This window comes from Dryas octopetala, chromosome 6 (assembly GCF_963921425.1).
Source record: "Dryas octopetala chromosome 6, drDryOcto1.1, whole genome shotgun sequence".
In the NCBI taxonomy this organism is placed as follows: domain Eukaryota; kingdom Viridiplantae; phylum Streptophyta; class Magnoliopsida; order Rosales; family Rosaceae; genus Dryas; species Dryas octopetala.
This window is the reverse complement of record NC_141371.1, coordinates 14,565,411-14,580,591: the sequence shown is the minus strand read 5'-3', so window position 1 is coordinate 14,580,591 and position 15,181 is coordinate 14,565,411. Positions and strand designations below refer to the sequence as shown.

The 15,181-nt window shown below is 36.8% G+C and overlaps 1 protein-coding gene across 1 annotated transcript; it reads left to right on the top strand.

The window, feature by feature from the left end:
• The first annotated feature begins 3,684 nt into the window (after positions 1-3,684).
• On the top strand, positions 3,685-7,603 carry LOC147282682 (putative disease resistance protein RGA3). Its single transcript, XM_086247859.1, has 3 exons — positions 3,685-6,631; positions 6,835-7,016; positions 7,347-7,603. The coding sequence occupies exon 1, from the start codon at positions 3,789-3,791 to the stop codon at positions 6,618-6,620; it is 2,832 nt and encodes a 943-aa protein (XP_086103985.1). The 5' UTR covers positions 3,685-3,788; the 3' UTR covers positions 6,621-6,631; positions 6,835-7,016; positions 7,347-7,603.
• The last annotated feature ends 7,578 nt before the right edge of the window (positions 7,604-15,181 follow it).

Sequence of the window (15,181 nt, the reverse complement as noted above, 5' to 3'; positions counted from 1 at the left end):
GCTTATATTCTCAAGACAAGAGTTCTTTTTTCATTAAATTCAATTTCTTCTGTTGCACCTTTTGAATTATTGCATTGTGATATTTAAGGACCACATAAGATTAAATCACATTCAGGGGCACATTTCTTTTTTACCATTGTGGATGATTTTACCCGTTGCACCTGAATCATAAATTTGACACACAGTCCCTTCTCAAATCTTTTTTTGTCTTTGCTCGTACCCAATTTAATTCCACCATTAAGAAAATTCGCACATACAATGGATTAGAATTTTATTCCATGAGGGATTTTTTTTATTGATAGTGGGGTTGAATATCAGCGTACGTGTGTGTATACTCTCTAACAAAATGGAGTTGTCGAACGCAAGCACCGTCATATTCGCACTCTGGCTCATGCTTTGCGTTTTCAAGCAAATTTACCTTTGAGTTTTTGGGGGGAGTGTGTCTTAACTGCAGTCTACCTCATTAATCGGCTACCCACTCCTTTGTTGTCTAATAAATCACCATATGAGTTGTTACACAACAAATCACCACAATTCGATCACATTAAAGTTTTTGGATGCCTTTGCTATGCGACAGTCGTTCACCCTTTACACAAATTCGACTCTCATGCTCGTCGTCGTATTTTTGTTGGCTATCCCATTGGCCAAAAAGGATACAAACTTTATAATTTGGAAGCACATCAATTCTTTGTTTGTCGTGATGTTCACTTTCACGAGACTATTTTTCCATACTCTACCACACCATACTCTTCATCCATCGACAACAATCTTTTACTTAACTCACTTTTGGATTTACCTAACCCCATAGGCTCTACTCTCGGCCCAAGTCCTAACCCATCTCCTACTGCCGCATCTCCACCAAACTATGTGGTTGATATATACATCATTCTCTCCCCATGTGTCTTTGTCTCCCCATGTGCCGATATCCCCTGAATCCACCCAAACCCATGCTTCCGCACCCCTAGAACAGTCACACCATGATCTCCTTCCCACTCGTCAGTCCACCGGACCCAAACAGGTCCCTACATGGCACAATGATTATCATATGTCTAACACCACATTTACTCGGGCTAATTCCTTGACTCCGGCGCCATCTGTCTCTTGAGGTACTCAATATCCTCTATCTCATTTTCTTTCTTATTCTCGTTTGTCCCCCTCCCATTGTGCTTTTTTAGCTAATGTTTCAGGTCAAACAGAGCCTGCTTCTTATGCTCCAACATGCCATGCAAGCAGAATTGGAAGCCTTACAGCACAATCATACATGGAGCCTTGTACCTTTGCCTGCTGGTCACAAACCCATTGGCTGCAAATGGGTCTACAAAATCAAATATAATTCTGATGGCACCATTGAACGGTATAAGGCTCGCCTTGTTGCCAAAGGCTATACCCAGGTCGAAGGCATCGATTATCTTGAGACATTCTCTCCTACAGCTAAGTTTACCACTCTCAGATGCCTTCTCACTGTAGTTGTCGCCCGTAATTGGTTCATTCATCAGCTGGATGTCCAGAATGCCTTTCTCCACGACGATTTACATGAGGAGGTCTACATGGAGCCCCCACTTGGACTTCGCCAACAGGGGAGCACATAGTATGTCGGCTCCATAAGTCTCTTTATGGGCACAAACAGGCTTCCAGAAATTGGTTTTCTAAGTTCTCCAATGCCATTCAGAGGGCTAGTTTTCAACAATCAAAAGCCGACTATTCTCTTTTCACCAAGGTCATAGGCAAGTCCTTTACTGCAGCTCTTATTTATGTTGATGATATCCTTCTCACAGGGAATGACCTACAAGAGATGGCACACCTTAAGTCATTTCTTCTCAGGCATTTTCGCATTAAGGATCTTGGAGACTTAAAATATTTCTTGGGTATCGAGTTCACCCGTTCCAAGAAAGGCATCTTTATGTCTCAAAGGAAATATGCATTGGATATATTACAGGATGCAGGTCTTTCAGGTGCACGCCCAGACAAGTTCCCAATGGAACAACATCTAAAACTCACCCCTACAGATGGAGCTCTACTTGATAATCCTACTGGGTACAGAAGACTAGTAGGACGGTTGATTTATCTTACTGTGACAAGGCTAGACTTAGTATACTCAGTTCAGATTTTGAGTCAATTTATGCACCAACCCAGGAAACCACACTTAGAGGCAGCTCTACGAGTCTTGAGATTTATCAAAGGCACTCCTGGTCAAGGTTTGTTATTTCCAGCCACCAACAATCTTACTTTAAAAGTTTTTTGTGATTCAGATTGGGCAGGTTGTCCCACTTCAAGAAGATCAGTCACAGGTTATTGTGTCTTTCTGGGTAATTCCTTCATCTCTTGGAAATCCAAGAAACAGTCTAATGTTGCCCGTTCTTCAGCAGAGGCAGAATATCGAGCCATGGCAGCCACATGTCTAGAGCGCACATGGCTATGATACATTCTTCGTGACTTGAAAGTTATTCAGGATAATCCAGCACCATTATATTGTGATAATCAAGCGGCTCTACATATAGCTGCGAACCCAGTTTTTCATGAGCGCACCAAACACATTGAGATAGATTGTCACATAGTCCGAGAGAAGTTGCAGGCTGGATTGATCCATCCTTCCTATGTTTTTTCACGCATTCAGCTAGCAGATATTTTTACCAAGCCATTGGGAAAAGACAACTTCAACACTTTAAGTGGCAAGTTGGGACTTCACAACATTCACTTTCCAACTTGAGGGAGAGTGTTAAAGAAAATATATTGTAAATGTGTAATATCCAATTATTATTGCTTGTCATTTTATTTACTTCCTAGTTTAGAATTTCTATTCCAGTAATTGTGGATCTCTTCCTTGTAAACCTAAGGTTAGGCGTGTATATATTTGTACTGTCTCTTATTCATTAATATACAACAAGCTATTCAGCATATATAGCTTTAATACCTACCGAACGGGTCTTGGATGTTTGGTGGGTACCTGCCGAACAAAACTCACAATTTCGATGGATGACTGCCAAACGAAACTATTAGTTTCGACGAACCAGTGCTGAATGGCGCTCGGGCAGCTTCAACGGTGCCACCAGGCAGCTGGGCGGGTGGGTGTTTGAGCTTAGTGATGCACGCGGTGGCTGGAAGGAGTTGGAGCTGGCGATTGAGCTTCGCGGAGCTTGAAAGGGAGGTGGTGTTGTGGGGAGGTAGAGTCGCGAGAAAGAGTGTGGGTTTGGGAGAAAGAAAGAGAGTGAGGAAAGAGAGAAGGTGGCTGGGTTGATAACTCAGAAAGAGAAAGGGAGGTAGGAGAGAGAAGTGGGGTAGGGGGTGCTGCGCACGATGGTGGGTGTGTTTGCTGGTTTTGGGTGGGAGGTGTGTATTGTTTGGGTGTTGGGTGGGGTGTGTGGTGGTTGTGCAATGAGAAATTTAGTAAGATAGAGATATTTTAATAATGAGAGTAGTGTGTTAAAGAAGAATTTCAAATTTTATAAGAAGATAAGGGGTGTGTAGGAGAAAAGGGTGTGCAAATAACAACACTCCAAAAAAGGGGTCTAAATCATTTCTAATAAAGGTGGAGTTTAATAATTAGCAGACTGCAGACCTAATATTATCAATTGGGAGTTGGTAATAAATTAATAATTAGCCAATAAGCCATGACCCGACAGCCAAGACTTCAAAATAACAAACAAAGACCCAGACTTTATAATTGATTGGATAACCAATTAACAAGGACCAATACTTTCCTTTGTGGCCGCCAAAACTGAGTCTTCATTTCCGTCCCTGGCCAGTAAAAGGAAAGCGAAAGCTTGCTCTTTCTTTGCTTGCTAATAGTTATGGCCGCTATAGCGTCTTTAGTACTTTCGTGTGGCATCACATCGGCATTTTTGCAGGTTGTTCTTGACAGAATTGCAAATCTAGTTCTAAAAAAGAGAGAGCTATTTGAGGGGGTGGACGACAAGCTGAACAAGTTGGGAAGGACATTGTTGAAAATTCAAGCTCTTGTTGATGATGTTGAAAACAAACAATCTATCCCCGAGGCTTGCCGAATTTTGCTCGAAGATGTCAAGAATGTTATCAACGACGCGGATGATTTGCTGGACAAGATTGATTTCGAATTGGCACGGATGAATGCTGGGGCCGTGCTTACCATCAGTGGGAACCAGGTACGTAACCTCATCCCTTTTAATTCCAATATACCGTCTGAGGTAGAGGAGAAGGAGAAACAACTGGATGCGTTACTAAGAGAACTGGAGGGTTACTTTATGAGGGAAGTAATCAAGTTCAGACAGCCTCATCAGACTTTGGGTAGTCCTCATACTTGTTCGTTAGTTGATGAGTTGTCTGTAATTGGGAGGGGTAGGGACAAGGCAAATATCATGAAGATGGTTTTGTCTGAGCAAGAAGAAGAGGGAGAGAATGTTTCTGTTATTGCAATAGTGGGTATGGGAGGGATTGGGAAAACAACATTGGCTCAACTTGTGTACAATGATCCAGTTGTGGATGAAAATTTTGATTTGAAAATGTGGGTATCTGTTTCTTTAGACTATGATGTGCATTTGATTACAAGATGCATCATCGAGTCTGCTACAGAACAGGTTTTCGAGTTCTTAAATCTTGATACGGTTCAGATCAAATTACAAAAGATTTTGAGGGGGAAGAAGTTTTTACTTGTACTAGATGGCATGTGGAATGAGAATCTTAGGAATTGGGATGTCTTAAGATTGCCTTTTCGAGCTGCAAAACAAGGGAGCAAGATTGTGATCACCACCCGAAGTGATATTGTTTCATCAATTGTTGCCACTACTCATGTCTATCATTTGCTTACTCTGGATGATTATGATTGTTGGGAAATTATAAAAAACAGGGCACTGCTAAGTAGGAATCTTGATGGGCATCTAAAGGTAGCAGAAAAGTGCAAAGGGCTTCCATTGGCAGCAAAAGTGATTGGAAGTGGCCTACGTTTTAAATCAGACGAGATAGAGTGGGATGCCCTGTTAAAATACGAGCTTCGGGAATTGGTAGCACATAAAAACCAAATCTATCCCATACTTAAATTGAGCTATGATAATTTGCCTGCGTATCTAAAAAGATGTTTCACTTATTGTTCTATTTTCCCCCACGATTATGAATTTGAAAGGGATGATTTGGTCCGGTTGTGGGCAGCAGAAGGGTTCATTGAAGCCCAAGGAACAAAAGAAATTGAAGACATTGGAAAAGAGTATTTTGATGAATTGTGTTCTAGGTGTTTTTTCCAAATTTCGAATGTTGTTACTCATCAACGAAGATATAAAATGCATGACCTCACCCATGATTTGGCTAGATTAGTTTCAACCAACTCATGCTTTTTTGTGGAGAACAGTATGTCATGCTTCTTGCCCACATCTAGAAATGCTCGACATTCATCTTTGCTTGAACAGAATATTCAAAAATCTGCATTGAAGTTGTTTTATGAGTATGAGAAGTTGAGGACGTTTACGTTGCTTCCCAAATTTGCATCCAATCTTAATCAAGTCCCTCAGGAATTTTTTGAAAAGTTGCAGTGCTTGAGGGTGTTGAATTTGAGTCGTAGTGCCATCATTGTTTTGCCTGAATCAATTGCAAAACTAATACACCTCCGTTACCTCAATCTTAGTAATACCCATATCAAAAAATTGCCAGACTCTATAGCATATTTATATGGGTTAGAAACACTTAAGCTCGAGAATTGTTGTGAACTTCTTGAGTTGCCTGAGAACTTAAAGAACTTGACTAAGCTACGACATCTTGACTTTGATAGACATTGCCAAATCAGTTTCATGCCAAGAGAAATTGGGAAATTAACAAGTCTCCAAACCATTAATGCATTTATAGTGGGAAGAGATGAAGGATGTCGAATTGAGGAGCTTGAGAACTTGAGGTGCCTTCGTGGATCCATATGCATTAAAAATCTTGAGAATGTGTCAGATTCCATTGAGGCTAAGACTGCTATGTTAGACAACAAGCAATACCTAGACAAGTTGGAGTTGCAATGGAATGAAATCAGAGCTCAAACAGTTCATGACCAAGAAGTTCTTACAAGCCTTAAACCTCATCTTAAGTTGAGAGAGTTACGAGTATCAGGTTACTGTGGTCCAATATTTCCAAATTGGATAGCTGACTCATCATTTTGCAAGCTTGTGAGTATTGATTTAGAAAAGTGTGAATTTTGTACACTCCTTCCTTCACTTGGTCAACTTCCAGCTCTCAAATATCTTTTCATTCAAGAGATGCAATCTCTGGAAGTCATGGATAATTTGTTTTGTGGGGCAACAGGTGCTTTTCCATCCTTGGAGGTGCTAACGTTACGTGACATGCCAGAGTTGCGAAGTTGGTCAGGAATAAATGAAAATGACATGCCTCGCCTTAAAGTGCTTAGCATTGATTCTTGTCCAGCAATTGTCACCCTACCTTCAATCCATTACCTAATTTCGCTTGAAAGTTTAGAAATCAGTTGTTGCCCTCAGCTTCAATCATTTCCAGTGGAAGGACTACCCCTCTCACTCAAATCTTTGATCATTTTGGAGAGTGACATTTTAAAGGAGCGGTGCAAGGTGAGAGAAGGTGAGGATTGGGAAAAGATCAGGTTGATCCCCAACATAATGATTGATGATGAGGATATTCCAATGGAAGATCGTGATGTCGTTTAGGCCCTAAAAAGGTACTTGACTTTGAATTGTTAATTAAATTAAATGGTTTTTGTTATTTATTTTACTATTTATTTTGATTAACTAATTTTTTTGAAATTGATTCCTGAAGAGGTTTCATTCAATTTGTCCAAAATGTTTTTACACCAACAATCTCCATGTCGGATAAACAAATTGATTACCTTCACATTCTTTTGTTTTTTGTGCGTTTGTGCAGGTAGATGAGATTCAGGGTGCTCCACAAAACATGTTTTGCCGCCGAAATTTCTGATTGATAATATGTTGTTCTGTTTTTCTTTTATTTCGGTTATCATTCTTCATGGGATATTCACTCAACAAACCCTCATTCTAAGATAGAGATTGATTCAGGAGATTCCAGAGCAAGGACACAACAAACAGGTACTTAACGTGGTATTTTAATCTAAAATCATTGGGTTTTTTTTTTTTTTTTTGCTAAACTATACAAATTACAAGGTCACATGACCCCAAAATATGTGTTCTTTCTGAAAACTTTTCCCTTTTTTTAATGTGAGTGGCTTTTCTTATATGCATATTATTTCTCTCTAACCAGTTTTCTGTATTTACAAAAGGTAAGGGATTTTAATTAAATCCTGAAGTTTTCTTCTCTCTCTAACACACACACAAGCATGATTGATTATGTTAATTACTTTACAGCATTTGCATGGTGGATACAAATTTTGATTACCTTTATATCCAAATTTTGTGCAGGTAGATGAGATTCTGGCCGGGTAATCCACACAGCGTGTTTTGTCGGAGAAATTTCTTGTTGATTCTGTTCTGTTTCCCTTTTACTCTTCTGATCTCTTTCCTTATGGGATCATTGAACCATTCCTGGTTTGAAACATCTTATTAAAACAATTTGAGAGTTCCATGTTTTAAAAGTATGTCCCGGATTTTGTAATGTGTAACCTTTTATGGAAGATGTTTGTACTTTTTCCTGTTTTTAATGAAATTATGTTTCTCAGAAAAAGAAAAATTATGTCAGGAGTTTATGTAATTTCATGTTTGACGTATCCAGTAATTTACGAGTTCTATGTATATATAATGAATGTGCAGGTCGCTTCAGGTAAGAACATTTGAACTACAAACATCGTCGCCCATCAATCCACATCTTATGTAGATCCATCGGCTGTGCAAAATTTTCACAAAATTTTATGATACAATTCAACCGGCCCTCATTCGTTGCTTGGAGTTTAAGCTTTTAACAAATCTAAAATGATCAACCCTATTGAGAACGAAATCAAAAATTGAAAAAGTTGATACTAAGTTAGCTGCCTGTATTTGTGTGTGTATTCATGTTTGCCTCTTTTACTTTTCCTGGCTAGCAATGTAAGTTGCTGATAGTTATAAATTCATGAAGCAATTAATGATGGGAAACATTATTACAAAAAACAGTAACATTGATTTCTAGAGAAGTTTACATCAAGCTGGTAAAGCTCATGTAACATTGCGATACATGAAAATCGCATTATATATCCAATAGAAAGCGAAGAAAAACAATTTAGCTAAATATATATTCTATTATTCTTGAATCCTTGAGCCAGCACTGGTACGTGGTACCATATATATATGATGTTTATGCGTTCATTTATTTCTGTGAACTTGTTTTCCTCCTGAATATAAGCTTCACGTACCTGAAGTCTCACTTTCTTCTACTAACAATTTTGAAGCTAGACACTTTTCCTCATGAATATATAACTTCGTGTGGAAACTCAAAGGGAAGAGAAAATAGGAACACCTGGCAAGGAGGTTCCTGCGTCAACAATGAAAACATTGCCGGAGACATATTGAGAAGAGTCGTGTATAAATAACAGACCAGCGATGTCAAGGCTCGATCCGAAGTGCCAATTGTTCTTAAAGGGACTATTCTCGTAGCCACAGTGCGTAATAGCCAATCTTTTTTCATAAGATCCTCCGTAATCTCAGATTTGAAAATTCCAGGTGATATTGCATTCACTCTGATGTTGTGTGCCCCCAACTCCACAGCATAGCCTGTTAAAGTTAATAAAAATCAGTATATGTAGTTCCATCAAATCACTTGCTACCATGTACAGTAAATTTAGGACAGACCATAAATATTCAGAAAGTTCTTAGAATAAGCAATGCTAGTATTATGCTGTAGGAAAAAAATTAAGTTGTGACCAAATTTCAAATATATTTGTTCTCCCTTCCTTGTGCTTCTCATTCTTCTAAACTCTAGTTCTCTAACACCTACGCTTTTGCCTTTTCCACAAGAAAAATTGTTGTTATGTCTATAAAATTGTTCCCCGAAAAATGTGTTTTCTTTTTACCCCTGGTTCTCGACTGCATATATAATGCCTTCTGGGCAACATTGTTGCGAATGTGGAGTGTTAATTATCCCACATTGGAAAAGTACAACCTTGCATAGTGGCTTATAAAGGTTTGGGCTACTCCTCCCATTGCCAATTAGTTTTGAGATGCATGCCTAAATTTCTTCATGGTATCAGAGGAGGTTCGCCCACGTGTGTTAGGCCTAGTGGCTACACGTGCTCCATATCACCCAATATAAGTTGTTCACGTGATTTTGAGATGAATGCCTAGATTTCTTCACTTCTATAAAGTATAAAACATAATTCACAAATCATTTGCAACATAACAATATACTGATTGTGAGTTAACCCCTCGATAACCAGAATCAGCATCTAATATTTTAAACGACATGTTGATGCAAATTTCCGTAAGAGAAATGCAACAACTTAGAGATGATGATCTGATGATCTGGCTGAGCAAGTGGGGGATATTCTGATAGGCTTTTTGGTGAGTGAAGTTGTGTATCAGATGATCCTTCTTTTTGTGCACATAAGTTAGCTTATATAGGCAAAGGAAATGGTGAAGGGTAAGTTACCTGCATGAGGGTGAATGGTTCAGAGGAGGCCACGCGTTCTGTCATGAATAGTAGCATGCACAGCTACCCACCTCCTTTGCATTCAATGTTGCATTGAATGCAAGTATGGAAAAACAAGTGGGATGCCCTCATAGTCATGGTTGTGAGCTGGGATGTCCTATCTGTCAGAAAGTCATGTCAGGTATACTTAAGTATAGCGGTTCGTCCCAACGTGATCTTCTTAGAATGGCGGTGGGAGGCTGAGCCAATATGAACACATATGTCTTTATGTGTAGATGTGAAATCCATATGTGATCAGATCGGACATGGACAAGTTGGCTGAGCCGATCAGGTAGATAGTGTAGTGATCCCTTTAAGTGAAAACCGGCTGTGACTAGAATTTGAGAGGATGATCACCAAAGGCCAAGCCGAACCGGGTGTCCACTTAAAAAAATCCACTTAAGCTCTCTTTTATATTTTTCATTAAGCTCTCTTTTAAATTCATGTCGCTCTTTTATTTACATTTTGCTTGTTCATTTTCAAAGTCCTAATCGATCTAAGAAAGAAAAGAACTAGATAGATTTTCTATTCCTTTTCCTATCGCACAATCGTTGTTAGAAGTTAGATTTTTAATTTCATTTTTATTTTTTGCATTTAATATTACCATTTTCTAATTGGCTATTCCAAGCCAATTAGTGGCACACCTGCATCCACTCTAAAGGCTGGAAACCTCGCATCCGCCACTCACAGAGAGGTGTGTTTTGACTAGACGCTAGGCCCTCCACGTGGCCGAGCATTTTTGTGTCGAAACAGCATGCTATCAAGAGAATCCAACGAGATCTCAAGTAGGTATTGTATATTTCATGGCTCTACTCATTTCATATATGCTCTGCTAAGAAGCAACCCACAATGGCAGATGTTCTATCTTGAAAAGCCTCCAATTTTATTGTGTGAAGATATCAGTAATCTCTCTTTCTAGCTCCAATCTTGTCTATCATGGAAGGACAAAACATAAGAAATTGATTATCGCCATGTCAGGGAGCTTGTAACCAATAATTATATTCGTTATGTGTGTTCCCAAGGAGCAAGTAGCTAATCTCTATACCAAGTCTTCGGTCCTCTTCAATCAGCCCCACATGAAGAGTCATCTACTGTCTTAGCACATAATCAAAGACTTACCTCATACACTGATACACGCGTGGTGTTGGTTAGCTTTAGTTGAGTGGTTGTTCTAGTTTAGATACACAACTTTCAACAACTATATCGTTCAGTTATGCTGAGTCCCAACTCAAGCTAGCTTTGTATGTTAATGACATTACTGTCTTTCATAAATTGTAAACTTTTTATTTATTTATTTATTTTGATGTAGGACGAGTTAGGGTTTGATTTAAAAAAAATAAAACCAGGAAAAGAAAGCGGCTGAAAATTAGCAAGAATACACGAAATAAAGAAACAAATCATATAAAGTTAATATGACGACATAAAAGGCAAGAAAGAATATTTTGGTGTCAGAATTGGGCACATAATCTATCAATTTCAAGGGAAACGACGAGATCTACAAGACTCATAGTCTATGAGCCTGTTCATTTTTTGGCCAAATTCCTTCGTTTTGGGCCTCAAAACAGTGTTTTAATTATTTTCCTAATTTTCAGACATTTTATTAATTTTCGCTTCTATTTTATTTGGGTTTCCTAAAAATATTTAAGCAATTTTACAATTGCTTGGATAATGATTATTCAGTTTATCAATATTAAAAACGAGGGTTTTCTCTCAATCTTTTTTGTGGATTCCAGAATCTGTTACTTTGAGGGTTTCGCTTGAATCCCTTAGATTTTCGTTGCATCATATTTATTTATTTTTATTAACTTTTAGGGGCTCAACAACTAATTTATTTAATGAAAAGAACAAGCTAGAGGCCCAATTGTTAATAAATAAAATTGGGCTGCTTGTTCTTTTCGTTAAATAAGAGACTACCATTCAAGTTTCTTAATTTTATATTTTACTGATTAAAGTCTTATGACTTTTATAATTTTAAATAAATTTTAATAATATTGTAACTATTTCATGTTACATAATATTGATTTATTATTTTCTAATTTTTTTTCACATATACCAGGCACCGAGTGCTTAGCGGACATTATCGAGTGTTTGGCAGTTCATGTTTGCTTCTTTTTCGAGTCCTCGATATTGGTTTGTTAGCTTTATATTAAGTTTTAATTCTGAGAATTTATGCAGCTTCCACAAACATTATTCTACACCCTAAGAGGGTATAGGGTAAACTCATACTCTATACTCTCAAAAAAAATATATATATCAACATAATTTTTTGACTTAGCAGTGGTTAAATGGCTTTATTTAGAAAAAATAAACTCATAAAGTTTTAATATAAAGAAAAAAAAATTTGATAAGAACTACACTCTAATTTTCTGTTGTTAAATTCCAGGCCAAATTGAAGAAAAAATGCATAAATATTTCCTTCTTTACACAAATGTCACTCTTATATAAATTAAAAACACGGAACTCAATAACCCTCAAGGCCCACTTGTCCTCTCTTTCTCTCTCTTCCTTCTCTCTCTATTTTTCTTTATGTTTTTGTTTTTGTTTCTTTTCTCTCTCTTTTCTTCCTTTTTCTCTTTTATGTTCCTTGGACTTTTCTATTTCTCTTTCTTCTCTCTCTAATCTCTATTGTTATTTTCTCTCTCTTTCTTCCTTCTTCTCTTTATATTCCTATGACTATCCCACACACATTTTATTAAAAAAAAATCTCACACACACACACACACTCTCGTCTTCCGCTATCGCTCACTTGAACTAAACACAAAACCAAATACCCCAATTTAATCAAACAAAGCTCAGAATTTGTAGATTAATTCATCCCATCTTATCTCATCTCAAATGACCAACTTCGATTCCTCTACTCCTCATCTTCCTGTCGCACCTCCACTCTCATTTGTACGCGATCTTCTTTCTCTATTCTTATCAATTTTCTTTAATATAATAGAGAAAAAGTCATTTGCAATTGCAGTTACAGTATGCATCTACATCATCTACAAGTGCTAATTTAGACGGTCACACAGTTACACATTATAATTGACTAACAGTAAATGTGATTCTAAATTATTGTACACTAGTATATTTTGTGTTGGTATATTCATTTTTCACAAGTTTATGCAACAAAAAGACAAAAGACACTTATATAAGTATAATTTTATGTGACTCTTAATTGAAACTGGCCAACAGTTTCAAGGACCGAATTAAAATTGTTGAACGCTTTCAATTCTTTAAAAAAAGAAAAAAAAAATTGTCAAATGGGCTTGGCAACTGTGCAGATCGCTGGGATCATTAAAAGTTTGTCAGCTTACCAGCGCATTCTGCATATGGGCCAGCCTATCAAGCTCATTTTTCTTGTGGCCTTTAAAAAAAAAAAACCTAAATTTTGTGGTAGTTTTAGTATAAGAATTTATCTTTCTCAAAATCCCTCAAAACTTTTAGAAATATATACTCAAAAGTATATATATTGACGTATTTTCTTAAAACATGTTATTGTTAATTGCAACAATAGTTCTTGAACTATTAATGTCATTGTCCGGTCCACTTTGATTTTCAAATTAAATTTTGTATCAAAATGATTATCAAAGGCTCAAACCTTTTTTTTTATTATTTAAAACTTTCATTCGATCATGTGTCACTTTGGTCCAGAACCTTAAATATGTTACGGTTTATGTTTATTTATGAGTAAAATTGTCCAACCACTTCGACTTTACTCTCCAACCCCTGCCCACCTGCTTAGTTTCCCCATCAGTACATCCCGCCAATCCAAAGCTCCAATAAAGCTCTCTCGTTTTGTTATTGAATAACAGTAATGTTACACTTACCACATTTTTATACCATCTTATATGTCATTCATACATTGGATACTACAAATTAAAAAATAAAACCTAAAAAAGAAAAAAAAAATACCCTTCCAATAAAATAATAACACATCATGTGAGATACAAATGTGGGAAAAAAAATATGGGACAACTAGCATTATTGTTGAAATAATTAGAAATAAACCCAAAAGGTATACAAGACTTTAGGTAAAACCTAAGGGTTTTTCACTTTCAATTTAAACTCATTTTGATTGATGTCACGTTGGATTACTTTTCTTCTATAGGTTCTGATGATTTACCCTATTACTCAACAGCCTCATATTTTCCCTATGTTTTCAAATGATAACTTTTAATGTTAAATTAAAGTATGGGTACATACCTAGTTAAGGTTGGCTCGACCCACTTTAAAGTTTGGTACTTACACCATAGTACCATACCTTCAAGACTAGTAACTTCAAGTCTTCAAGTACTAAGATGACCAACTTTTTAGCATTTGAACACTTGCCAGTAATGAACTAAAGAGACAGACCATCAAAACCTGCCTTCTTTAAACACTTGTTAGGAAGGGCAAGTAGAGCGCAGAGCCCATTGCTAGGCCCACTAGAAATAGGCTTTTATTAGACTGAAAACAAATTGAAATACTTGTAGACTCATTTCTGTGCTCAAGTCTTTTTCATATAAATCCATTCCTCCCTTATTCAACGACTTTGGAATGGTCCTAACACATTATATGTTGGAAATAGGATGGAATTGTACGTATACCTAAAAAGAAAAGAAATAGGATGGAATTCCTGCAATAGACTTCACAAATAATATTAGAGCGCTCTAAAATTAATTTGTTAGCAAGATAAGAAAGCCTAATTAGTAAGAAGTAACATAAAGAAGATATGTAATATTGAGCAGCTGCATATACGTAAGGGTTATTTTTTTTTAAAGTCTAGTTCTAAAATTAGGCAGATAATCCAGTCTACTTGCTACAGGAAATTTCAGCCTGATTCACTTTAATGAGAAGCATGTGACACGAATTACCGAGCGCTCTCCAATTGTCACTGTCAGACAATGACAATCATGTTATTGTGCAACAGTAGCTATTTGAATTGCAAAAAACACTCATGTTATATTGTTATTAATTGCCACTATTTGACAGTGGCAATTTGCCCAGTTAAAAGAAAAAACAAAAACAAAAACAAACAAACCCACAAATAGAAAGAGCTGTTGAACTGTGCATATGTCTACATTTTATATTTATGTATAAAGTGAATTACCCTAAAGTCAATTTGATAAATAAATTCACCTAAAAAGTTATAATGATAAATAAATTTACTTTGTACAAATAAAGTCCACGTTATGTTTTTTTTTTATGCTTTTGGCACCAAGCGGTGGGTTTAAAAAAGCAAACGGCTTTGGAAGAAATAAATCCTCCAAGGAATGAAGGATCGCAATGCGATCTAGTAACCAATTTATACAGAGGAATATTAGATGATGGATGACAAGTGTGCTTTATGCTTGCTGTTACTTTCGATATTATTAAGATAGGGGAAATTAAACATTCGAATTCTCATTCTTAATATTCTCATCTGCTAGAAGGATAAAAAGTTAAAAAAATTAGATCATCCATAAGATAGCATTGTCAAAGTAATATTGTGTTAATTTTAAATTTATATAGCCTAGCTAGTATCTTCATAATGGGGTAGCATTGGATCGACCTCCACTATCCTTGACAACAACCCAAACTAAAAGAAACCATCAAAGTTGAGTTTGACACACTAACCTTGATTAAAATGCCAAATAGCAAGGAGAGCTTTTCAATAGGAAGAAAGTGAGTG